The sequence below is a fragment of the Pogoniulus pusillus genome, chromosome 15 (genome assembly GCF_015220805.1).
Source record: "Pogoniulus pusillus isolate bPogPus1 chromosome 15, bPogPus1.pri, whole genome shotgun sequence".
In the NCBI taxonomy this organism is placed as follows: domain Eukaryota; kingdom Metazoa; phylum Chordata; class Aves; order Piciformes; family Lybiidae; genus Pogoniulus; species Pogoniulus pusillus.
This window is the reverse complement of record NC_087278.1, coordinates 799,286-825,558: the sequence shown is the minus strand read 5'-3', so window position 1 is coordinate 825,558 and position 26,273 is coordinate 799,286. Positions and strand designations below refer to the sequence as shown.

General features: G+C 49.7%; 1 protein-coding gene across 4 annotated transcripts in view; it reads right to left on the bottom strand.

The window, feature by feature from the left end:
• Positions 1 to 25,069, bottom strand: part of CEP83 (centrosomal protein 83) — a 30,263-nt gene extending 5,194 nt beyond the window's left edge. Inside the window, exons 1-12 of one of the 4 annotated variants that reach the window (XM_064154900.1) lie at positions 24,798 to 25,069; positions 17,471 to 17,729; positions 16,451 to 16,601; positions 14,822 to 14,914; positions 14,396 to 14,527; positions 13,141 to 13,392; positions 10,659 to 10,790; positions 5,846 to 5,960; positions 5,044 to 5,188; positions 4,761 to 4,910; positions 3,721 to 3,796; positions 2,514 to 2,671 (exon numbers count right to left, since the gene is read on the bottom strand). In XM_064154900.1, coding sequence (XP_064010970.1) covers positions 2,514 to 2,671; positions 3,721 to 3,796; positions 4,761 to 4,910; positions 5,044 to 5,188; positions 5,846 to 5,960; positions 10,659 to 10,790; positions 13,141 to 13,392; positions 14,396 to 14,527; positions 14,822 to 14,914; positions 16,451 to 16,601; positions 17,471 to 17,619 — 1,553 coding nt within the window. In that variant the 5' untranslated portion in view covers positions 17,620 to 17,729; positions 24,798 to 25,069. The remainder of the gene's footprint in view (positions 1 to 2,513; positions 2,672 to 3,720; positions 3,797 to 4,760; positions 4,911 to 5,043; positions 5,189 to 5,845; positions 5,961 to 10,658; positions 10,791 to 13,140; positions 13,393 to 14,395; positions 14,528 to 14,821; positions 14,915 to 16,450; positions 16,602 to 17,470; positions 17,730 to 24,797) is intronic. The other 3 variants (XM_064154901.1, XM_064154902.1, XM_064154903.1) reach the window with 3 other exon arrangements.
• Between the last annotated feature and the right edge of the window lie 1,204 nt (positions 25,070 to 26,273).

The window sequence follows — 26,273 nt, the reverse complement described above, 5'->3', positions numbered from 1 at the left end:
CATGGGAAATGCCTACATTCAGACTGGAACACGAGAGCAGACACCTCTGTCACATGCTGCTTGTTACAAGAGCTGGCAGCTCCCTTCTGTGTTTGGGAGGGTAAGTTGTAAGGCAGCAGGGTGCTGCCCTGTGCAGCAACTACCTCTTTGTTACAAGGGCAGAAGACTTGACCAGCCTGTGCTCCTGAACAGAACAAACACAAACCCCTGGGAAATTCAACCTAAGCTTCAAACAGACCAGGAAACACCTCCAGTATGGGTCCTACACACCACAAGCAACATGTTTAGGCCCGGGCAAGGGCACAGCACAGCATAACCAGGCTGTGTTCCCTGGGAAAGCAGCCAGTGGCTCTCTGCTGCCCGGTTTGCCTGGGCTCTCTGCACTGTGGCATAAGCAGACAAGGACTAATTGCACATCTCACTTCACTGCTATTCAAACAATCCAATGGTGAGGGTCTGTGCAGCAGGCCTTAGGAAATGCATTGCAAGGCTGAGGATGAGTACAGCCATGCTGCTCCACTCCAGGACTGCTGCACTTTTCCTGCAAGGACACTGATCTCCACAAGTGTCTCCCCAGACACCACTTCCTTGCCCCACAGCAGCAGTGTTAGGAGTCATGCACTGGCACAGCAGAAGCAGGATCCTTGCCCACTTGGTGCCTCTCAGTTCATTTGGCAGACTGGTGTGGTTTGTACCTCGCTGTGGACTGAGCACAGCTACAGCACGCAGGAGCCACAGTGCTTCCTCAAAAAGCACTGCTTAGCAGCAGAAGAATTCCAGTTGAGCCAGTGGTTAAAAGTGCCAGGAGTGGTTTTGTTCAATGCCACTAGTGCTGTCCCTGAAATGCTGAACAAGTGCCTGCTTGAGCTCATCTCTGATCTCCCTCAGTCTCACAGTTTGCCTTCAGCCCTTTTCTCATTAAACATTTCCATTTCCAAGCCTAAGAGTGTCACAGCCAGGCAGGCAGCTGCCTTGCCTACTTATGGCTCAACTTGAATTATTTGATTTATCTGAAGCCTTTAATCTTAGGCCTCCTTATCTTCTTGTCCTTACTTCACTTTCTCTTTATGTCAAGTTGCTGTGGTACAATTTAACTCTTGGAGTTCAAGCTGCAAGAGCTAAGTATTACTGGAGTTCAAGTACGACTACAGTGAGGAAGGAAGCTTCATCACAGAAAGGCAATGGAAATGGCCCAGGGCTCCCAGGGTAGCAGCAGCACAGACCTGCTTAGGACTGAAGAACTCAGGTGCAGGCTGCAAAGCTGCTTTATTTCTACACTGCCAGCCCTGGTGCATCTCCTGTTACCTACATACTAACAGAAGGATCTCTGAGGGCTGCCAAGTTCCTTCCATTGCCCTCCCAGGACAAGCTGGCTGGTGACATCTGGTCAGTGGTCCAGAAATACATAAATGCCATTGACAGCCACTCAAATAGAGTGACAATCTCACTCCAAGTATGAATACATCTTCCTCAACCAGCCAGCCTTAGTATTTGCCATGCTGCTGAATGCACTCTGCAGTCCCAGTGCAGCAACTGCCCACGTGTTAAACTGAAAAGCAATACTGAACCTAAGGGCAGCAAAGCAGCTGCAGTGCCAACGTGTGGCAAAAGAGAAGATCAAACTCAAAATGCCACTTTTTATCTCATAGAGGTTGTCTCTAATCTGGGGCAAGGACTTTACAAACCCCTCCACATAAGAATCCAGTAGAAGCTAGGCAGGTATTTGGTTAGTGGGACAGGAAACACTAGAGGCACTTCAGACTGGCTAGTGAATCTTGACATTTCACAGATTCATAGCATGCCTTGGGTTGGAAGGGACCTTGAAGATTATCTAGTTCCATCCCTCCTGCCATGGACACCTTCCACTAGACCAGGTTGCTCAAGGCCTCACCCAAGAGCAATCTGGACAAGCAAAATACACTTCCAGGGAAGTGTTTCTTTGCTGGATGGAGTCTGACCAAGATGCAGCTTCCTTCAGCACTTACTGACATATTGTGATGGCCTGTGGTCAGTCTTGTGCTAAAAGAGAAGAGATCAGTTTTTATTTTGATAAGAAGAATTAGAAGATATCCAATACACTTTTATTTGCCTTGTGTCTGCTGAAGGATCCAGGGGGAAACAGGTGGGGGAGGGAGGGGGAAGTATCTGTTCATGATATACAGAGCTCCTGACACCTTACCAAGCATAATGCAATGATTAAATGTTGGGGTTTGAAGACTGTTAAAAGCCAATACAAGTTTGACATCCACCTCAACAGAGGATCTCCTTTCATGGAAATAGTGCATTTCACTAATCAATCATTAACTGCACCAATCATCAGTGCAAACAGACTCCTGGCCAAGCTTTCCTGCATAACAGAAGGATGTGAGAATTGCCTCACTTTGGATCACTGTCCAGTACTTCCCCCTCACTTCGAATTTCTGACTACCTCACAATCTACAACCCACGTGAAAGGATTACAAGCAGCAGGAAAACAAAAAGGAAAGCCAAAAGGAAGACAAAAAAATAATTACTTCTCTGTTTGCAGTTGAGCTTTTTCTGCCTGAGTCCTTGCATGCTGACATTCCTGTTTTAGCCTCTCTATTGTTTCCTTCAGCTTCTGATTGGACACCAGCAAATCGTTCTTCGCCTGAGACAGCGAGGCAAGCTGGAGCTGCAGCTCGTCGATTTGCTGCAAGAACAGAATTGTTTTCCGTTTGAGAAAGCATGCAAATAGCTAACAACTGCTTCTGCCACCCAGAGCAAAAGGCAGGCACCAACTGGCTGCAGCAGCTTTTCCTAAGCCCCTCTTATTTCTTCCCTCTGCTCCTTACCCAACAGCTTCTCCAGGAGCTCTACAGTAGATCACTGCGAGACAAAGGTTTGCAATTGTAGTTAACATGAGGGGAAGGGGGGCAGGAGTCTGCAGTCATTGAAGAGTCCCCCGAGGCTTAAGAAATGCGGCATGAAGCCCCAGGGCTGAACAGAAGTAGAGCACCAGACAAGATTTAGTAGCAGGGACGTGGAGCTCCCATAACACTCAATGCATTCCAGTCAGCACTGTCTGGCCCAAGCAGCTCATCAAACCAAAGACTCAGCCTGTGCAGTCAGCATAAAGGATGATTTCTCTTCCCTTTTCCTCCCCCATATGGACACTCAGACACACCAATTTCTGGCTTCTGGAGAGAAAAAAGATAAATTCCCTTGAAGCCAGAGCTTGCAGCCTGCTTTGATGCAGAGCTATGCTGCTCTTCACTAGAAATCATCATGGCTGAGCAGGAGTTAAAGGAATTAGGTTTTACTTTCAAGCCTGCCATCGGCTCACTCTGCAATAGGAATATACCTCTTTAAACTAGTTTAGTCATTTAGGAAACATCTGTTAAGCACTTGAAGAACCTCAGCTGAGAGATGCAGTGCAAACGCAAAGCATTACCTAGAAACAATTTATAAGTCTCCATGGAAACCAAATCTCCAGTTAAATGGTGCAGAACCACGTTCAGCAGAACAGTCTATAAACATCCAGCTTGGAAATTCTTGGTAGCCACAAAAGAGATGAAGCAAAGAGCTGTAATGCATTTACACCGGTCCAGGAAAGCAGAAGTGATTGCTACACAGTTCAGCTTGTTGTAGGCATGCATTTGGGCCCTCAGGATAAAAAGCCTGACCAAACCAGTCTAATCTTCACTCCCTGGCCACGGTAAGGGGCAGGCAAGGCAGGGTTGGAGTGCGGCAAAGCCTTACCTGCTTCAGGTCAGCATTTTCACACTTCTTTTTCTCCAACTCCTCTGTCTGTAGAGCTTGTTGTTGAATTTTGGATCTAAAATGGTATAAGGAGATTTTATTGGCATACAGACCATCAGGTGAAAGGTCAATCAATATTTCACTAAACAAGATTTTTTTATTCAGAGAATCACAGCATGGCTCAGGCTGGCAGGGAGCTCAGAGCTCAGCCCCTCCAACCTCCTGCCATGCCCAGGGACACCTCTCAACTAGACTCAGCTCCTCAGGATCTCATCCAGCCTGACCTGCAACACCCCCAGCAAGGAGGCAGCCACAGCCTCCCTGGGCAGCCTGGGCAAGGCTCTCACCACCCTCACACTCAGCAGCTTCTGCCTCAGCTCCACTCTCAGCCTGCTCTGCCTCAGCTCCAAACCATTGCCCCTTGGCCTGCCTCACACCCCCTCAGCACAGGTCTCTCTGCAGCCTTCCTGCAGGATGCCTTCAGCTCTTGGCAGCAGCTCTGAGGTGCCCTGGAGCCTTCTCCTCTGCAGGCTGCCCCCCCCAGCTCCCTCAGCCTGTGCTCACAGCAGAGCTGCTCCAGCCCTGCCAGCATCTTTGTGGCCTCCTCTGGACTCACTGGTGAGGGACTGTTCAGAAGGGCCTGTGGTGATAGGATGAGAGACAACGGTTTGAAATTGGAGCAGGGCAGGGTTAGTTTGGACATCAGCAGGAAGCTCTGCACAGTGAGTGGTGAAACAGTGGAACAGGTTGCCTGGGGATGTGGTTGAGGTCCCATGCCTGGAGACATTCAATGTCAAACTTCTGGAGCCCTGAGCAATCTGCTCTAGTTGGAGGTGTCCCTGCTGACCACAGGTCTGATGGACAGGAGGATTCCAACCCACTGTGTGTGTGATTTTACACAAGTCCAAAGGGCACTCTGTTCATCTGACCACAATGATGTGTGCACCTAGGGACCGTGAAGTGTTACAGTGACTACTGTAAGGACGCTGGGGCAGGGTTGGGGCTGAGAACTGCGTGTGAAGGTCAGCAGTGCGCCCTACCGCAGGCGCTGCAGCTCCTTTCTGCTGGATTCCTCTGCCACCTGCACAGCCCGTAGCTTCTCTTCATACTGCTCCTTTTCAGACTGTCTCCAGCTGTCCTGCTCCAGCCTCATCTTCTCTAGATCAGCCAATCTGCTCTCCACTTCCAACCTGGGACACGATGGAACAGGCACACAAGACATGACAAAACGCAGCGAGCCTGTGGCTGTGCAGTGACACTGCAGAGCGATTCAAAGCACTCGGCACTCAGAAGCTGGCCAGCAAGCCAGCACAACAAACATACTTCTCCTCCTGCAAGGCTGCAATCTGCCCAAAAACTTCCTCCTTGGCAGCCTGCACTTTGCGAACCAGCTCCCGATCCTTCTCTACTAGAAGCACCTTGTGGCGTTCCACTGCTGCCTTCAGGACGGCCGCGTCTGACAGCAGCCCTGCGGACAGCCAAACGGTGCCGTTAGTGACAGCAGCTGCCCAGGGCAGCAGTGACACAGCTCAACAACTGCTCACAGCCAGCTCAAAGCACAACTGACACGGACAGGAAAGGGGGGAGGGAAAGGAGGAGGGGAGAAGAAAGCCTCCTCCTCTCCAAGTAGCCAGCTCCAGCCCTCTCAGCCTCCTCTCCAAGTAGCCAGCTCCAGCCCTCTCAGCCTTTCCTCATGTGAGAGATGTTTCAGTCACCTCAGCATCTTAGCTGCCCTGTGCTGGACTCTCCAGCAGTTCCCTGTCCTTGAAAAGGTTTCAAGTGACAGACCTGCAAGACTTCCAGTTCAAGTGGAGGCCTCTGGAATTTGGCAGCCTCAGACAGAATAAGCATAGGAAGCAGACTACTGGAGACAGATCATGCTCAGCCTGTGTCACAAATCCCTAATTTACATAAATGCAGAACTGTTCTGTAACTGTTCTTCCTAATGGAGCAGACCAAGTGAAGCAACAGACTCATTTCAGCTACAAAATGAACTGTCACATCTGTGACCTAGAGCAGAGGAAGAAGCTGAAGGTTGCTGGGGAAGTGTCTGAAGGAGAAATAATTGGAGCAGTCTAATTAGAAGTCACAAAAGAAATCACTTTGAATTAATTGCACTTCTTACCATCCATTTCACTTTGAATCTTGTTTCTCTCTCTTTCTACCTCGCTCTTTGTTCTTGCTGCCTCCAGTTTGACATTTGTTACTTCCAATTTATGTGAATGTTTCAGTTCTTCTACCTATGAATGAGGAGGGGAAAAAGCCAAATCAACTAAAATAGACATATAAATATTCACAGTTCTTCAAGAGGAAAATCTGCCAAATAATCACAGACTGTGCTTATTTTAAACACGTTTTGAATAGTTTTTTCCTCCACTGCTTCCCTGAATACCCACTCTTGGAGATAATTTGGCAGAGGGGATTATGCAGACATGTAACACTGCAGCTATTGACCCCAGCTGATGCTCCAAATCCTAACCAGAGCTGGTTTCATTAGTTCCTCGAGTCACACCCTGCAGATGGCTGAAGGAGCTGCCAGTCACCTTGAAATGCAAGTTTTAGATGCTCCTTGCTAAAGTGCTCACACACAACACATGCTGCAGGAGCAAGCTGCCTGCCCTTCCACTGGCCTGCACTTCACACAGTCACACAATAGGCTGGGTTGGAAAGGACCTCAAAGCTCATCCAGTTCCAAACCCTTGCCAGGGGCAGGGATACCTCACACCAGTCCAGGTGGCTCAAGGCCTCATCCAGCCTAGCCATGAACACCTCCAGAGAGGAGGCATCCACAGCCTCCCTGGGCAACCTGTCCCAGAGTCTCCCCACCCTCACTGTCAAGAATTTCTTCCTACTCTCCAGTTCACTCTCCCCTCATTTCACCTTGGACTGGCCAGTTCATACAAGCTGCAGTGCACAACAGCTGCTCCTTTAAGAAGCCTTGGTGATATATGCAGAGGAGCACGGGGGGGGGGGTGTGAAAATTTGGGGTCTGAGCAAATACTACACATTCTGCCAGCCAGCCTCCAAATACTGGGGTGCTTCTGTGAAGATGAATTGGAAAGAGCTTGCTTTGACACTGAGCCAGAGTGCAGAGGACACTGACACCTCGCTCACTAGCACCTCACTTTACACATAGAATCAGAGAATCAAGCAGGCTGGAACAGCTCACCCAGCCCAACCTAGCACCCAGCCCTGGCCAGCCAACCAGACCATGGCACTGAGTGCCCCAGCCAGCCTTGGCTGCAACACCTCCAGGCACAGCAACTCCACCACCTCCCTGGGCAGCCCATTCCAATGCCAATCACTCTCTCTGACAACAACTTCCTCCTCACATCCAGCCTAGACCTGCCCTGGCACAGCTTGAGACTGTGTCCCCTTCTTCTGTTGCTGGGTGCCTGACAGCAGAGCCCAACCCCACCTGGCTACAACCTCCCTGCAGGGAGATGTAGCCAGCAATGAGCTCTGCCCTGAGCCTCCTCTGCTGCAGGCTGCACACCCCCAGCTCCCTCAGCCTCTCCTCATGGCTGTGCTCCAGGCCCCTCACTTCTGACTAAAGACCCCTCCAAGTGAAGCCAAAACAAAGTTCATCTCCCTAAGTCACACAAAACAGTGCTATGCAAACCCAGATCTTTGCTTCCCTGAGCAGTTCCCATTTGGTGGCTAGGGAGGATGTGGATGCTCCCTCATTGAAGGTGTTCAAGACCAAGCTGGATGAGTCCTTCAGCAACAGGGGCTAGTGGGAGATGTCCCTGCACATGGCAGGGGGCTGGAACTGGATGATCATCGAGGTTCCCCCAACTCAAATCACTCTATGAACCTATCAACTACTTAAAGCCACCCTGACCTCCTGGACTGGTCAGGGAGGCTTTAAGTAGTTACCAAACTTAATTACTGCTGGAGTGCTGCACTACTTCCTCAAAATCCAGGTCTTCCTCATTTCAAAGTTCATCTTAAGTATTTCTCTGCAGCTGTGATACAGGCATCAAATGCTCTCATAAAAGAGAGAGTTTAAGACCATCAAATGCAAGATGGGTGCTGCTGACATGGAAACTCTCTCCAGTTTAGGCAGTGGTATGCAGTAATTACATGGGCAGTGAGAATTAAGTATCTGGAGGAAAGAGCTGCTGCTGAAAACCCATTCACAGTGACAAATGTAATTACAACCTGCTCGCTACACAAGTGGGAAAGGTTAAGAATGACACAGGATCTTATTAAGACACTCCATGGTGGATTTGGTTGCTTAAATGCTCAGCTGAGAACCTTTCAGTGCAACACACAAAGATTTAAGGTGGCTTTTTGGAGGCACAAATTCCAGAAATGCAAGCAGCTGTGCTCAGGTGAGTCTGAGTGAGTGCAGAAGGGAGCAGAGTTTAGTACAGAAATGAGTTTCTGCTTTCCTCTCTCCAAGAAAGGCCAATGGACGTTTTCTCTTCTAGCTCAGGGGAGAGCAGCTGATTCTAACAACCTTCTACAGCTTTTGATAAGGAACTGATCAAAAAGTATTCAAGAGAAGCAGTCCCCTGCTGTGTATATTGTTCATGGCAGCCCAGAATGGAACGACAGCATCACTGACTGTTTTGGTGGGAAAAGACCTCTGAGACCCCACAGGCCTTAGGCTGGGGGTTGGACCTGGGGATCTCAGAGGTCTCATCCAACCAAAACAATTCTATGATTCTGTCATGGAGTCCAACTGTCAACCCAACACCACCATGGCCACCAAACCACGTCCCCAAGTGGCCAGTTCCAGGGATGGCCACCTCCACTCCACCACCCCCCTGGGCAGCCTGTGCCAGGCCCTAACCACTCTTGCAGCAAGGACATTTTTCCTCCTCTCCAACCTAACACTCCTCTGGCATAATTTCAGGCCATTTCCTCTCCTTCTATCACCTGATCCTAGGGAGCAGATCACTCTCTTTTCAGAGAGCTGCAGAGAGCAACGAGGTCTGCCCTCAGTCTCCTCCAGACTAAACACCTCCAGCTCCCTCAGCTGCTGCTCCCCAGCCTTGTTCTCCAGCCACTTCCCCAGCTTTGTTGCTCCACTCTGGACATGTTGGCTTTAAATCCTGGTCCAGGTGCACCCTATTCTTACAGTGAATTTGAACTGTTTTGGAATAAGGACCAAAGTGAACCACTTCCCCCTCAGCAATGTGCACTGTCGAGCCTGCTTGGAACTGCATTTGAGATTGAAGAAGAGCAAGTACAGTACAAGTGAGAAGTTTCCTTCTTCTGTTGTGTCTTTCTTAATGCATAGTCTGACAATATGAAGAGCTGTGCCCACACAAAACAGGTGCCAAGGTTGTTTTGAAAAGGAAATTGAGAAATGCAGGATAGCTTTACACCAAGAGAGAGCTTAAAGCAATTCTGCACTCAGCTAGACAAACAAGAGCAGGGTTACTGGGGCATTACAGTCAGTTCAGACCTAACTTAAGCCTCTTAAGGTAAGAAAACATAGGAGATTTATCACCTCTGGCAGCAAATTTAGGATTTATTACCCAATATTCTCTCCAGAGGGAAGGAAATAAGAGACAGCAGAAAGCTAATATTGACCCAAGTAACTATTTCCTTAGGCCTAGGATTGTGACTCAGATTTGCATAAGGCAATGTAGCAGTCTACAACATTTGAGGGTAAGAGAAGTTACTGTGGGTCCATTCTTTCTTTCTTTGTTCAAATCATCATCTGTGAAGTTGTATCAAGGACCTGCCAGCTTCGTGTGGCTGAGGAGCACTCTGCAGCTGCATCCGTACTAACTTAACGATGCTGAAATACTAAGCAGGGACCTCAAGTTTCTTAAGCACTTCCAGGTTTTCCCTGAATTTGCAACCTTATTGTAGAAACAAAAAGATCAGAGTTTTCTAGAAGTGTCCTTAAGATGCAATAAAAAACAAAATAAAAGAAGATACAAACACAGAAGAAAACCTCTGAGATCTGGTGCCAGCCCAGGAAGTGAAATACCCACACCAGCCTGTGCTCACAGGAGAGCTGCTCCAGCCCTGCCAGCATCTTTGTGGCCTCCTCTGGGCTCTCTCCACAGCTCTGTGTCCTGCTGCTGGGGGCAGCAGCCCTGGCGGCAGGATTGGAGGTGAGGTCTGAGCAGAGCAGAGCCAAGGCGCACAATGCCCTCTCTTGCCCTCTGCCCACACTGCTCTGGCTGCAACCAGCACACAGCTGCCTGCTGGGCTGCAGGAGGGCACTGCTGGGGAGCTGCTCAGCACCCAGCACCCCCAAGGCTCTTTCTTCAGAGCTGCTCTCAACCCATTTTGCACTCAGCCTGGATTGGTGCCTGGGAGAGGCCTGAGGCAGATGCAGGCCCTTGCACTGTGACTTGTTGAACCTCATATGGCAGATGCAGTGCTGAACAGAGATGTTTCTGTGCAAGCCCTGCTGGCATCAGCCCAAGACAAATGTTATGCTAATGTGACCTGCTTCTAATGCATCCTGCTTCTAATGTAACCTAGATCCCCACAGGTGAGTCCATGCAGCTTGCTTCCTGTGGCCAACAGCCCATTCATAGGATACTTTAAAGATTTCCAGAAGCCACAGCTCCACTGAACAGCAGCAGAATAAAATAAAGTGGAAATGAAGATTTCCATTTAAAGCCATATTCCACTTGACACCCCTTTTTAATGAAGCAGTGCTTGTTTGCATCACATGAGGCTGGCTGCTCTCAGGAGCACTGAAAACATGACACTGCTTCAAGCCCTGTTCAGAAATAAGACTAGAAAATTAAACCAAGAGAGGATAACCTCAGTGTTCAGGTACTTCACAGGAAAACACCACCCTTTAAAGTCACATCTTCTGCATCTCCCAGATGAAAATGGGACACGAAATCCAAAGCTAAGTCACAGAGAAAACCTTTTGCTTTTGACCTGCCATGAAGAATGAACAGAAAAGCCTGGGCACAAGAGGGAAGGAAAGCTGTGTTCCAAAGAGCACTTACTTTGGCAGCTAAGGAGTTGACTTCCCGCTCGGACTTGTGAAGTCTGCTTGTTAGGAGAATGTTCTGCTCGTGACTTGTCTGCAGCTCTTTCTCGAGCCGATCAATCTGCAGCTCTGCAGACCTCTTCTCTGCCTTTAATAAAGGAAATGTGGGAAGGAGTTTTGGACAAAGGCTGCCTCTTGCTATTCACTTGAAAGGTTCAGTGGATCTGAACGTTCAGGTATTACTGACTCTATGTTATACAATAATGCTACAGAATCAGGGAATGGCTTGGGTTGGAAGGGACCTTAAAGACTGCCTAGGCCAGCCCCTCCTGCCATGGGCAGGGACACCTCCCACTAGACCCAGCTGCTCAAAGCTTCATCTAAGCTGGCCCTGAACACTTCCAGGGATGAGGCACCCACAATTTCTATGGGCAACTTGTCACAGTGTCTCACTACCCTCACATTAAAGAGCTTCTCTCTCATACCTAATCTAAATTAAGCCTCTTGCTGCTTGAAACCACTACCCCTTGTCCTGTGACTATACTCCCTGATAGGGCCCATTCCTCTAAGGTCTCCCTGGAGCATTGTCCTCTCCAGGCTGAACAACCCCAACTTTCTCAGCTTATCTTCTCCCCTTGACCATCTCACACAACACAGAAGTATTTATCTTTACTCAAGAGTATGCTCCAATACCACAAGGGTCCAGAATGTTGCTCAGAAAGTCACACTTCACAAGAGGCAGAGGTAATCTCCCTTGGTTAGGGGAGATTCCTACCAGCAAGTTACTGATGCAAACACCAGTAGGACTGCAGATGCTGTTCAGAAAGGCATTGAGGCAAGAGTTAACACCGTGGGGAGGAAACACAATGCAATTGCTGTGAGCATTACAGATGCAAAACCCTGAGCTTTCCTGAGTGTCTAACTTGAGATAACCTAACCCACAACTTCCCTTCCTCTTTAGAAACTGATCTGTTCCCATCTGGACTTCTTACTTCTTCTAGATTAAGAATCTTACAGAACTCCTCTTTGCAAGTAGGGATCAGAGCATTTTGTAAGCAAGCTGAACAGCAGCCACAACAGCAAAAAGGAAAAGCAACTCTCTCTGCTGCAACTGTGTGAGAAAACTACACAGAAAGACTCAAAGCCTTTGACACTGTCTGCCACAAGCAGCTCCTGGTGCAGCTGGCAGCTCATGGCTGGGCACGATTCACTCTGATATGGGTCAAGAACTGGCTGGAGGGCTGGGCCCAGAGAGTGGTGGTGAATGATGCCACATCCAGCTGGCAGCTGGCACCAGTGGTGTGCACTGGACAGGTCACCCCTGGAGTGCTGTGTCCAGTTCTGGGCTCCTCAATTGCAGAGAGATGCTGAGGTGCTGGAAGGTGTTTGGAGAAGGGCAGCAAGGCTGGGGAGGGGCCTGGAGCACAGCCCTGTGAGGAGAGGCTGAGGGAGCTGGGGGGGTGCAGCTTGCAGAAGAGGAGGCTCAGGGCAGAGCTCATTGCTGCCTGCAGCTGCCTGCAGGGAGGCTGTAGTCAGGTGGGGTTGGGCTCTGCTGCCAGGCAGCCAGCACCAGAACAAGGGGACACAGCCTCAAGTTGTGCCAGAGCAGGTTCAGGCTGGATGTTAGGAGGAAGTCGTTGGCAGAGAGAGTGATTGGCACTGGAATGGGCTGCCCAGGGAGGTGGTGGAGCTGCTGTGCCTGGAGGTGTTGAAGCCAAGCCTGGCTGGGACACTTAGTGGTCTGGTTGCTTGGCCAGGGCTAGGTGCTAGGCTGGGCTGGATGAGCTCTTCCAACCTGCTTGATTCTATGATTCTATAGAGGCAGCAAGAATGGACAGGAGGACTGAAGGCCACAGATCAGGAAGAGAGTGGAACCCTGGGAAACACACAACAGGCCACAAAGACCAAAGGCTCTTTAAGGGAGAGCAACAGCCAACAACTAAACAATTGCAGCAATGTGTTGGAAATGCTGGACAAAGCAGAGGCAGAGGTAAGCAAGACAGAGGACAGACAGGGAAAGGCTTAACTGATTTAGTTGAGGCTGCCCCTCCTTACTGCAGAAGGGGTGGAAGAGCTGACCTCTGGAGGTCCCTTCCAACCCTGACCACTCTGTGATTCTGCAGAGAAACTGGGAGCATTCCACGCCACTTGTGAAAGAATTCAGAGCTCTCTGTGACAAAGGTGCTGACAATGTGTTAATAACCTAACTCCAAGTGGTGAGCGCTGCCTCGACTACCCTCTGGCTGCAAACAGGCCTCTCTCCCACATTTAGAAAGGAGCCCATGCAGCAGAACCTGGAGCTGAGCTCTGCATCCTCCTGCAGTCAGGGCACAACACCCAGCTCGCGAACCTGCACTTGTACACTCCAGATTTAACAATCTGTGGAGTCAAAGGCACAATGATCAGTGACTTCAGTGGCAGTTCTACCAGGCCAAGCATTGTTCTCACTGCTCTACAAAGAGGCAAAGTTAAAGGAAAAAAGAAAGACTAATTCTTACCTCTAGAGACCTGACCACAGCCTGCACCTCAGCCAGCTGTCGGACTTGCACTCGCTGAACACTTTCAGCTTGAGCCCCACAGTTGTCCCTTTCTGCTCTTAGTTCTGCTACTTCTGCTTCCAAGCCTTTCAGTTTCTGACAGAGCTGTGCCTTTTCTCTAGAGAGAGCCTCCACACGCTTGCTGTCCCTCGTGGGATCAACGCTGAGCAGCTGATGACGGAGCTCCTCTTTATCTTTATCCAGCCTTGCAATCTGAGGGGTGTGCAGCAGAAAAAGAAGAGCTTTCACACTGGGTGGCTGGCAAGCAGCAACAAGCACAGCAGCTGACAACTCAGGAAATAGCAGTGTGCCTCTAAACCATCAAGAAATCACATTTGTGTTTGTTTTCTTAGAGCAGGAACATCAACAGACAGTTCTACTGCCAGGCTTCCAGGCAGTTTTTGCCTGAGTTGTGAGACCACCACCTCAAATCCTGCCTCCAGTTCTGGTGTCTCCAGCACAAGGACAACACAGAGCTGCTGTTCAGCTTTGAGTGTAATGCATTTGCAAAGCTGGACTGATTTTGAAAGGGAAGATTGCTCAAGTCTGGACTAATACATTCAAACCTGACATCTTGGGATATCTGCCCCCAGACAGACACTTAAATGAATATGCAAATGAGCTATGCAACAGCCATTGGTACTGCTGCATCTGTTTAAAATTATTTAGCTGCACTTTGAAAGTCCAATTCTGAACCAGAAGACTCATGAGTGGTTTCTTGGAGAGTTAATGCAACTGAAACAAAGTCAGCAAAGGTTTCAGTTGACCATCACTGTCACAATCCAGCTTAGCTGCAAAGCATCCTCTCGCCTGGTATTAGCAGTATCTTTTGCTGTCTTCTTCTTGGATGAGTTGCTACAGAAGTAATTTAAAATCTAAATTCACATCAGTTGCTCAGATAATTTATTAACCTCAATGTCTCAAATTCCATCACAGATGTGATGCAAAGCATTAAGTGAAGCTACAGGCTAGCTGTCATTTATCAGAAGGCAAGTCTGCTCCTGCTGCCAAAATGGTATTGCAACACATCACTGAACAAACCCAGAGACAGCTTGAGGCCAAGGCAGAAAAGGGTCTGGGAGATGCAGAGAAAGGAAACAAAGACCCCAGTGTGAATGGGTGTCAAGCTGATACTCCCCCCCAGCACAGCACTTGCACCACGTTCGAGCAGCTCGGGCACCAGAGCCACCTGAAGCTGCTGGACCACTCCCTGTACCTCAGCCTCGTGCTTTATCTTCTTCTCTTCCAAAACCCGTGCATGTGCTTCGCTCTGATGTGCAAACTCTGACTTCAGAAAGGCATGCTCATAACGGAGTTTGTTATACTCTGTCCTGTATCTTTCCACTTCCTAAGCCAGAAAAAGACAAACAAACAGACCCAACCCCAAACTATCAATCACAGGAGCTTTCAGCTTGATTTCCTTCAAATGCCCACACAATGCTCCCAGCATTTCAGAAACCACATTTACCAACCTGAATCCCAATTTCTGCCCCTTTGACATTCACTGCCCAGGGCAGCAGTACCAGACAAAGAATGTGATCATTTGCTCCCTGCTCAGTTTTAATTTTCCAAGGTTTTAGGAATCACTATAAAGTGGTAACCACTGACCTAGAGAAACAGACTTTCAATACCAAGCACTTACATTTTCTAGCTTCCGATAACGTTCTGCCATAGGAGATTCCAGTTCCTGCTGGATTTGTGCTTTTAACAGCTCTAATTTCTGAGGGGTTAGCACCTTAAGACACAGAGGCATCATAAATAATTAGTCACACTCATTTATTTATCGTGTCCTAGGAAAAATGACTAAGAAGAAATGAGTTCCATTACGATTTTAGGATTCCTGCTTTAATTTTCTATGGTCTTCTAATACGTTTTTGATAGTTATAAAAGCAAAAAACCCCAACCCAACCATTCTATTAATGAGCTGATCATATTCTGGGCAGATAGCAAGCATTTCAAATGTCACTATTTACTGGCAGAAGAAACAGAAATGTCAAGCTGAGCTGCCAAGAGATGTATGTCTTTGAGGAGGGTGCGGAGCGTAAAAGATGAAGGATGGAGAGTTTGGGGAAAAGATCCAGCATGAAGTGAACTGACCCCAAAGAGCCAAAATGAGCAACAGCAAACCAAAGCTGGAAGATGTTCTTCAAGAGATACATGGGTACCAGTGTGAAATAAATCTAAGGTCAGGAGAGCTTCCCTGCTCTAAGCTCCATGCTGCATGGCATTTTGTTACCTTTCCCAGGCTATGGGTAGCAAAGCAAGATAAAGGGTTGAAAACAAAAACGCCATCCACATCCTGTGACAGCTTGGAGTTTATTCAGGCTGGAGAGGAGAAGGTTCCCAGGGGACCCTATTGTGGCCTTCCATGATCTGAAGGGGGCTACAAGAAAGCTGGGGAGGGACTTTTGAGGCCGTCAGGGAGCAACCAAAAAAAAGCTGAAAATGGGGAGATTCAGCCTGGGTGTTAGGAAGAAGTTGCTCAGCATGAGGGTGGTGAGAGCCTGGCAGGGGTTGCCCAGGGAGGTGGTGGAAGCCTGATCCCTGGAGGTGTTTCAGGCCGGGCTGGACGAGGCTGTGGACAGCCTGCTCTAGTGTGAGGTGTCCCTGGGCATGGCAGGGGGTTGGAACTGGCTGATCCTTGTGGTCCCTTCCAATCCTGACTGGTTCTATGATTCTGTTTTTCTGTACTCTGAAGTCCCTGAACACTAATCCTAGTTCTGGCACTGAGGTCCATCTCCTCCATTGGGACCCTTTGTTAGATGCTACATTTGTCTCCCAGGAAGTCCTGCACTAGTTTAAGGAAACAAGCAGCTATAGAAAGCATCATCCAACTTAGCTTAAATCCCGAGTGGGGTGGGGTTGTGTCTGTGTGGGGGTTTTTAAGATGAAGACAGCTGTCATTGTGAACAGAAACAACTATTTTCCCAATCACTTATCTTAATAAGTCTGGAGATTTAAGTTGTCCTCCAGGGCAGATGTCCCTCCCTACATAAAAAAGAGCTTTGGGGCTGGGGGGGTTCTTATTATCAACACAGACCAAAGCAACAGGATTTGAAAGATTCAGTTATACAAGAAAAAAGCCATTTGAACCCAAAGGCACTCTAAGGCAGCAGCATTACTGAGGCTGGGTGAAACTCAAGAGATGTGAAATCTGTTCATAGATTCACAGAACGCTTTGGGTTGGAAGGGGCCTTCAGGAACTTGGCATCTACAGAAACACATGCACAGATTGAAATTCATACCAAGGGTTGCCAGTAAGCTACCCCACCTGCATCTTCAGCTTTTCCACCTCTTGTGTTTTACCCAGCAATTGCTCTTGGCAGTCAGCAAGGAGTAACTGGAAGCTGTCACGTTCAGTTTGCCTCTCAGCCGCCAGCCTCTCCACTTCATCCTGGGATCTTCTATACTCCTCCTGCAAGCTGCAGGATAAAAAGCAAGACTCAGCTTGTATTTCCCTCTCCAAAAGCTCCCACGCAGAAACAAACATACAAATACCAAGTTATTAACATCCTCTGCCTGCAGTATCCTGAAAAGTGACCTAGTATTTGGAAACAAACAGAAGAGCAGAAAGACAAGAGATCCAGACAGCCACTTTGCTTAGAAGAGCCCTTTAAGACCATGGAGTCCAACCATAACGCCAGCACTGCCAGCTCACCACTAAACCATGTCCTCCAGCACATCCACGTGGCTCTTAAATCTCCTCAGGGATGGGATCACAGGCTGACAGGATGTCAGAGGTTGACTTCACCATTTCCCTGGGCAGCCTCTCTCAGGGCTTGACCATTCTGGGGAAGAAATTTTTCCTAGTTTCCAACCTAAACCTCTCCTGGCACAACCTGAGGGCATTTTCTCTTGTCCAGGCAGCTGCTGGTCTGGCACAGCCATTCCTGCCTAAACTAAAAAGGTGGCAGGGGTCTCTGAGAGATGATCCTTGGGGGGAGTGGGGGCAAAGCAGCCTCTGTGCAGAGGCCTGTGGCTGTAAGAAGCAATCTCTTCTCCCTCTACCCAGCAATTAGTGCCCTGTGCACTGAGGGTGCTGAAGAATGAGGTTTACTGAAGTACCAGCACTACTGTGGCACTGATGTGGCACAGGCTGCACCTCCTTCTGTTGGGTCTCCAGGTCCTTGGGATTGTTTCCTTGGGAATTGTTTCTGTTCTGATACGAGCAGTGCCCAAATCTGTCCTTAACTACAGAAACAGCTCTCTCACACACACAAATCCCTTCCACCTAACGTTTAGCTCCACCTCTCAGCAGCTCAAATGAAGAATCCTGCTTAAATGAGCGTACCTTAGAAGCTCTGCCTTCAGAGTCTGGTAGTTGGCTTTATGGAGATCACATCGCATTTTCTCATCAGCCAGAAGCTTCTGCAGCTCTTGGGAACTGGCTGCATCACAGCTCCCAAGCACAGGAGGAAGGAGGCTGCCCGAAGCCTGCATTTTAGGATGACTGCTCACAGGGAGTATGGAGAGGACAAACCCACGATTAATCTCGAGCTAACCTCGCTGCCGTCCACTTTTGCTGCTGCTGGCTCTGAAGACCACACCACCTGAACAAAGACAAGGACATGGAATTAGCAATTGAGTACAGGCACAGCTCAGGGACTTCACACACTGCTTTTGCCTTCAGCACAGAAGACTCCTGGCTTTGCTTGGTTAGAAGAGAAACCTGCACTGAAAGGGCAACCCTTCTCTGCTTCTTCGCAGAGAGCCCTTCCAGGGGCACAGAATCAATTTCAACATGGAAATGGAATCAATACAAACAAATAAAAGCTGCACAAGCACTTCTTTCTGAGAGATTACATGAAATCACAGAATCACAGAATCCAGCAGGTTGGAAGGACCTCTAAGCTCATCCAGCCCAGCCTAGCACCCAGCCCTGCCCAACCAACCAGACCATGGCACTCAGTGCCCCAGCCAGGCTTGGCTGCAACACCTCCAGCCACGGCAACTCCACCACCTCCCTGGGCAGCCCATTCCAATGCCAATCACTCTCTCTGACAACAACTTCCTCCTCACAGCCAGCCTGAACCTGCCCTGGCACAGCTTCAGGCTGTGTCCCCTTCTTCTCTCCCTGGCTGCCTGGCAGCAGAGCCCAACCCCACCTGGCTACAGCCTCCCTGCAGGCAGCTGCAGGCAGCAATGAGCTCTGCCCTGAGCCTCCTCTGCTGCAGGCTGCACCCCCCCAGCTCCCTCAGCCTCTCCTCACAGGGCTGTGATCTGGGCCTCTCCCCAGCCTTGCTGCCCTTCTCTGGAGACATTACTCTTGTTATTCTTACTTGTGCTGTAGACTGAGAATCCAAGTGTGATGCTAGCAATGCCCCAGTGAAGGCTTGCTAACCAGAGCTCAGGCAGAGGCCATGGACATCAGACACATAGAGCTTTTACTGCTCATGACAGTCACACTCTGTCACGCCATCCTAGCAAGATGTACTACTCCATACACCATCATTCCAGATAGAAGAAGAGCAGGCTGGTTCCCTTGTTGATTTCCTAATAAGGCCTCTCTAGAGAAGAGTTAAAATGCCATGGATAGTGTGGAAGATGCCTGCTCACAGCTCAGCCCTGAAACACATCACTGAAACGCGTCACTTCCTCATCTGCAAATCTTATCTCATGGTTTCCTCTGACCTTTCCAGAAAGGGCCCTGCTAAATGTGACATCAGATTGGTGTGAGAGCCCTGCAAATCAGCAGATGCTGAGAGATGAGGAAGTGTTCCAGCATGCCTCATTAGTTCTCCTTGCTATTAGAAGCAAGGTTATTGGGCTGAGCAGTACTGACAGTTTTAAAGCATCTGGGGGAGGGTAGACTGTCTAAATTTTAGGGAAGTTCCAAACCTCAAAAGCATTTATTTCAGGTTCTGGCATAGCTGGAGGCAGAGCTGAGAGCTCTATAGCTGCGGTGCACAAAGTGGAACTCAGCAGCTGCACAGTGTAACATTGTACAAACTAAAATTCAAAGGTTAAACCTCCACTATCACTGCATAGAACCTCAGGCCCCCTGCCTGGGCAGCTGGACACAGAATCTTTTCTATCGCTGCACTCCTGAAACCATTCTTGGATCAATCTCAAACAACAGCTTTGATGGATCAATCTTAGCACTTAGCATTTGGTTTTATAAACCCCTGAACTATCGGCAAGATGAAAATCTGCCTTCCATATAGGAAAAAACTGTTGTATGTCAGTGCCCATTTCACTAAGGCCTAATAATGCCCAAAAAAGCCACAGAATCACAGAATGCTTTGGGTAAGGAGGAGTCCAACTCCCTTGCACTCAGCAGACAGCCTCCGCTAGAGCAGGCTGCTCACAGCCCTGACCTTGAATACCTGCAGGCATGGAGCCCAACCACCTCCCTGGGCAGCCTGTTGCCGTGTTCCAGAAGCCTCCTGGTGCAGGACTTGTTCCTCACATCCAACCTCAATCTGCTCTGCTCTCATTTCAAACCACTGCCCTCAGCTTGTCCCCATAGGCCTTTGCAAACAGTCCCTCTGCAGCCTTATTGTAGCCCCTTCAGGTACTGGCAGGCAGCTCTTAAGTGTCCCTGGAGCCTTCTCCTGTCAGGCTGAACATCCCCAGCTTCCTCAGCCTGTCCTCACAGCAGAGCTGCCCCAAACCCTGGATCATTTATGTGGTCTCCTCTGTACCCACTCCCTCAGGTCCATGTCCTGCCTGTGTTGAGGGCTCCAGAGCTGGATGCAGTACTCCAGGTGAGGTCTACTAGAGCAAAGTGGCAGAATCACCTCTCTAGCTCTAGGTTTACATTTTCTTTCCCATTTTTTCTTTCCTCCATCACTAAAGCTGGGAATGGTTGGAGGGAAATCTACCAGAGTTACACCACCAGTACATGCAAAAATTACAACAGCAACTCTCTATTTGGCTTTACTTAAATTTGCTGAGAGTAAGGGGAAAGAAGTGAAAACAGAGAATGTTCTCCTCAGTGACTGTCTTGTATGTAGAACAATTTCAAGCAGTAACAGCACAGGTTCTGAAGACCCTTCAGATCAGTGCAGAATCTATTTTTCACTTTGATGGTTGTTGAGATATAAAGGCAATTTCCAAATATAGACACTTTCCATTGTTAAATCAACATCTGTACAAGAACTGGCAAAACCCCAACAACAACACTCAAAACCCCCCAACCACCAGTTGGTTGGTTCTTTTCTCTGTGTCAGGTCTCTACTTTCACAAGCTAGAGACACCAAATGTAACTATGAAACTGAAAACCAAAGCTCAGAGTTAGCAACACAGGATTTAATGTCAGGTCTGAATCACAGAATAAATCAGGTTGGAAAAGACCTTCATAGAGTCCATCCTATCACCTAATACCTTCTAATTAACTAAACCTTGGCACTAAGTGCCTCATCCAGTCTCTTTTTAAGCACCTCCAGGCACGGTGACTCTACCACCTACCCCGGGCAGCCCATTCCAATGCCAAACACTCTTGCTGTGAAGAACTTCTTCCTTACATCCAGCCCTGGCTCAGCAATCCCACAGCTCACTCGAGTAAGAAGCATTTCTGAAGTGTCATAACAGATCTGAAGTCAAAGACACCCAAAACATGCAGCATGTCCTGGGAGCACATCAGCCAAAGGGAGAAGCTAAACGCAACACCCTTTTGTATTCTCAAATCCACCCTGCCCTGTGTGTGCTCACAACTCTTACATACAAATCATACAGCAAGACACACCTGGGCACGCATTCATCCGCATGGAGGCTGCATGGAAAAGGAAAAAGGAAAGCAGGGAGCGGGGGAAATGCAGCTTCAAACAATAGTTTCGAGCTGCAAAGCCCTCCGCGGGCGGCAGCTCAGGGAGCAACACTCCTCTGGCTTGCAGCGACACCTGGTGGCCAATGTCTTGAACTGCAGCCTTGGTGGCAACTGAAAGGCGCTCAAGATTCAGAATTCTTTACTTCACAACAGCTTCTTCCTTGACATCATTCATTGCAACTGTAACATTTGACCTACTCACATCCTTACAAATAAGAATGTGGGGTTCTTTCCTCTTCTAAAGCACAAAACAGTCGGTGGCAGTGATCTCTCAACAGCCAATGTTGTTTAGGGCTACAAATACTTGAAGTGTATCACTAAGAATTTATTCTGTGCTAATTTCCTCAGAGCCAATGAGCAGACCTTAAATAGTCTTCAGAATTACACAAGGGCACAGCCATGGGTTTTGAGAAATGCTTTAAAGGAACACTAGTTTCAAGTCTTTCCTCTCCTGCCTGCAGAGCTGCTCAAGATGTAGTGAACATCTGTGAACCATAACACAGGCTTTAAAGAAACAAAGGCACATCGTATGCAAAACTGTTTCTCCACAAGCACACTTTCACAGAACCTCCTGCAGAACTGCAACCTTGTACCAGATGCCCCAGGCTCATCCTATGAAATTTCAACATGTTTTTGTGCAGGTGTCCACACAAAGGCATTGCTGCAGAGTGCTGGAGCTCAGGAGCTAAACTTGCAATATTTGTTGCAGCGTACCCAGAGAAGTGGAGCAGCTCAGTGACCTTTCCAAGAATCACCTTTCTCTTGATTTTCTTCTCCAGCTGTTTCTTTTCAGGCAGAGAGGAATGTTGCCCAAAAGCCTATTTCACATCTCTCTCTTCTTTATAACTAAGCATCCTCAAAGGGCTTTTTTAGTTCCATGAGGTTTTTTTTCAGCTATTATTATTTTCATTCTGGCTTTATTTTTTTTTTTCATGGCAAGAAATTTTGCATGCAGAGAAAATAAAAATGCATCAAATCAATTCTATTTATTTTTAACTCAGAGCAGCTTTCCTGCCATAATCAAATCACAGGATTGCTAGAAGCACGTATTGGTAACTCACCTGGGTGACAGCCAGAAGTCACAGCCACACTTAAAACACATGAAGTGATCACCTTGGAAGAGGGTTTTAACGGATGACAGAATGAACATAGTTTTGCAACAACTGGTGAAAAAATCCAGCACTATTTAGCCCTGTGCCATGTTTTGTTCAAGCAGTAAAATTGCCAGCAGATTCTGTGGAAAGCCAAACAGCTGTTTCACACAATGCATGGTTGAACCCATTTGCCTGCTTCTGTCAGGCTCTAGACCTCTTTATATGCTCTTTCTTCTCTCTTTTTTTCTCCCTCTAATTGAATGAGCCAAGATCTTGTGAAACAATAAACTATTTGCCTGAAATAATGAGGCAGGCAAAAGAAGTACAGCCTAATGCAAGTGGCTCTTCAAACACTACCCCTTCTCATCCCTGCTTAAGAGTGTAGAGTAAGACTAGATAATGGACTAATGGCAAAGTGTAATCCAATACAAGAGCTCACTGTCACCAGGAATGGGAGGTTCCACTCCTCCTTTCTTCTCCCCCATCCCTGCCATTTGTCACCCACCAGCCCCTTCCATGAACTGAATTAACTCCAGAAGCCAAGACACTTCAATAAGCTGAAAAGACTCAATGGTCTTTCTGTGGGGTCAGTGAGTCATGGAAAAATCCCACAAGCTACATCATCGGTGAAAGCAGGCAGCTGGTACTGGCTCGGAGACAGGAACAAAGAGCCAAGGAAACAGGCAGGAGGAGGAGCAAGGCTTTCTCCTTTCAGGAGCAGAGACTTGTCACATCATGAGCTCACAAAATCATAGCCTTGGACTGGACACCTGCCTTTTAGTCAAAGTCCAGTGAAACAAACTCTGTTCTGTGACACACTCACAGGATCAGACTGCCCAGGAAAATTAACAGCATAAAATCCCCAAATTATATAGATACAATTTGAGAAGTAAGATAACATACTTCCTACTAGAACAGACCACAGCCTACTAACCCACCATCATCAGCCTGCAACAGCCAAAGCAATCACCTTAAATGCCTATATATTAGGGGAGGGAAAAATACTTAAATGCTCATATAATTGAGGCATTGGAACAGGCTGCTCGGGAAGGTGGTGGAGTCACCATCCCTGCAGGTGTTCAAAGAATGAGTAGATGTGGCTCTTTGGGACATGGTCGAGTGGTTATGGGGGTGTTGGGTAGAAGGTTGAAGAGCTTGGAGGCCTTAATGGTTCTACAGTTCTATGACTGTACCTTACAGAAGATACCAATCTTATTTAAGCTGCTATTGTTTCCTTCACACCACCATTCAAATCACAAATCAAAGCAATTAAGCACACATTATTTCAGCATCCATTCAATATCATCCTTTCAATCTCTGTCGTGCAGAATCACAGAATGCAGCAGGCTGGCAGAGAGCTCCAAGCTCACCCAGCCCAGCCTAGCACCCAACCCTGCCCAACCAACCAGACAAAGGCACTAAGTGCCCCAGCCAGGCTTGGCTTCAACACCTCCAGCCATGGGCACTCCACCACCTCCCTGGGCAGCCCATTCCAATGCCAATTACTCTCTCTGACAACAACTTCCTCCTCACAGCCAGCCTAGACCTGCCCTGGCACAGCTTCAGGCTCTGTCCCCTTCTTCTGTCCCTGGCTGCCTGGCAGCAGAGCCCAACCCCACCTGGCTACAGCCTCCCTGCAGGCAGCTGCAGGCAGCAATGAGCTCTGCCCTGAGCCTCCTCTGCTGCAGGCTGCACACCCCCAGCTCCCTCAGCCTCTCCTCACAGGGCTGTGCTCCAGGCCCCTCCCCAGCCTTGCTGCCCTTCTCCAGACACCTTCCAGCACCTCAACATCTCTCTGCAATGGAGGAGCCCAGAACTGGACACAGCACTCAAGGTGCAGCCTGAGCAGTGCTGAGCACAGGGGCAGAAGAACTGCCCCGGTCCTGCTGCTCACACTGCTCCTGAGCCAGCCCAGGATGCCATCAGAGATCAGGTTAGTTATTAGGTGAAAAGCACCAAACAAGGTTGTGTCTTAACTCAGGATTTGCTTTAGCCACATACACAGCTAAGCCAGCCTGTCAGGAGTTACTAATCAGACGGACATTGGACACAGGTGCTACAGGTGCAAACCCAGCTGTACCCAAGCACAGCTAATCTGCTTCTGCCACGGACATTTTGCACTGCTTCTTCATCACAGGAGACCTTCTAACACAAGTTCACATACTGAATCGGTTTGGAAAGGATCCTCCAAGCTCATCTTGTCCAGCCCCCCCACGCAGCACAGACACCTCCAGCTAGAGCAGGCTGCCCAAGGCCACAGCAAGTCTGATCTTGAATGTCTCCAAGGATGAGGCCTGGATCACATCCCTGGGCAGCCTGGTCCAGCCTTTCACCCCTCATTGTACATAACTTCCTCCTGATGTCCAACCTAAACCTCCCCTGCTCCAGCTTCAACTATTGCCCCCTGTCCCATCACTGCCAGGCCTTCTGAACAGTCCCTTGGCAGCCTTCCTGCAGGACTTCTGCAGATACTGAAATCATAGAATCACAGAACGGTTTAGGTTGGAAGGGACCTCGAGGATCAGCCAGTTCCAAGCCTCCTGCCATAGGCAGGGACACCTCTCACTAGAACAGGTCGCTCAAGGCCTCATCCAATCCAGTCCTGAGCGCCTCCAGGGAGCTTGTGTGTTCCACAAGCTCCCTGGGCAACCCGTGCCAGTGTCTCCCTCCCCTCTCTGTCAAGAGCCCTTTCCTCACATGCAGTTTCAACCTCCCCTCTGCCAGCACAAACCCATTCCTCCTCGTCCTGTGCTTACCAGACCTTGTTAGCAGTCCCGCACCAGACTCAGCACCGCACAGGAGACAAGAGGCGGCCGCGCTGCGCAGCGAGCTGCCGATCTCCTCACGCGGCTGTGCGTCTCCCTGCTCGGGAAGGAGCGGCCCGGGCCGAGGGGAAGGCGAGCGGGGCCGAAGGCCGAAAGGCCTTCTCAGATCGTACACCGTGCGATGACGCCCGGAGCGGGAAGCCCCCAGTCCGCCCGCCCTGGCCTCGCCGCAGCGGTGCCCTGCCCCCCGCCGCCCCCGGGGCTCCCTGGGCCGGCAGCGGCGGCCTGCGGCGGGAACGATTTAAAAGCGGCGCCGCAGCTCAGCGACCGCCGCCGCCGCCGCCGCGGGGCATGCTGGGAGGGCCCGGCCCGGCCGCGGGGGGAGGGCTCCGCTGCCACGGCAACGGCTCACGCGACCGCCGCCGCCCCGCGCTCCGCCCCGCGCCGCGCGCGCGCAGGCCCCGCCCGCAGCCCAGGGGGGAGAGAGCTCCGAGCCCGCCCCGCCCAGCCTGCCCTGCCGCTGCACCGCTGCCCGCTCAGCCTGTGCTCAGCAGAGCTGCTCCAGCCCGCCCCGCTCAGCCTGCCCTGCCGCTGCACCGCTGCCCGCTCAGCCTGTGCTCAGCAGAGCTGCTCCAGCCCGCCCCGCTCAGCCTGCCCTGCTGCTGCACCCCTGCCCGCTCAGCCTGTGCTCAGCCTGTGCTCAGCAGAGCTGCTCCCCTGCCCGCTCAGCCTGTGCTCACAGCAGAGCTGCTCCAGCCCTGGCAGCACCTTTGTGGCCCCCTCTGGGCTCTCTCCACAGCTCTGTGTCCTTAAGAACAAATCCTGTGGGGGTTTCTTTCCCTTTATTAAATGTCATTCACCTCCCCCCCAGCTGCTCCTTCAGTTTGTGAGCAGGATTGGCTGTTATAATCCTGGCATCCAAAGTGTCTGCAGCCCCTCCCAGCCTGGCAGCTGCCAACACTCATGGCCAACAATGACCCCAGGAGCCTTCTGAGCACAGCTGTTAGCTGTTAACCTTGTGCTGAGCTGTAGCACCTGTGGGTCACTCCTGGAGGGCCAATGGCATTTTGGGCTTCATCAATAGAGCCTTGCCAGCAGCTGGGCAGGCAGGAGTCTGCTTCTCTCTCCTGCCCTGGGGAGACCTCAGCTGGAGTACTGCATGCAGCTCTGGAGCTCTGAGTGCAGGTAGGACATGGAGCTGATGGAGTGGGGCCAGAGGAGGCCATGAAAATGCTCTAGGGGTTGGAACACCTCTGCTGTGAGGAGAGGCTGAGGGAGCTGGGGGTGTGCAGCCTGCAGCAGAGGAGGCTCAGGGCAGAGCTCATTGCTGTCTGCAGCTGCCTGCAGGGAGGCTGTGGCCAGGTGGGGTTGGGCTCTGCTGCCAGGCAGCCAGGGACAGAAGAAGGGGACACAGCCTCAAGCTGTGCCAGGGCAGGTCAGGCTGGGTGCTAGAAGGACATTCTTCAC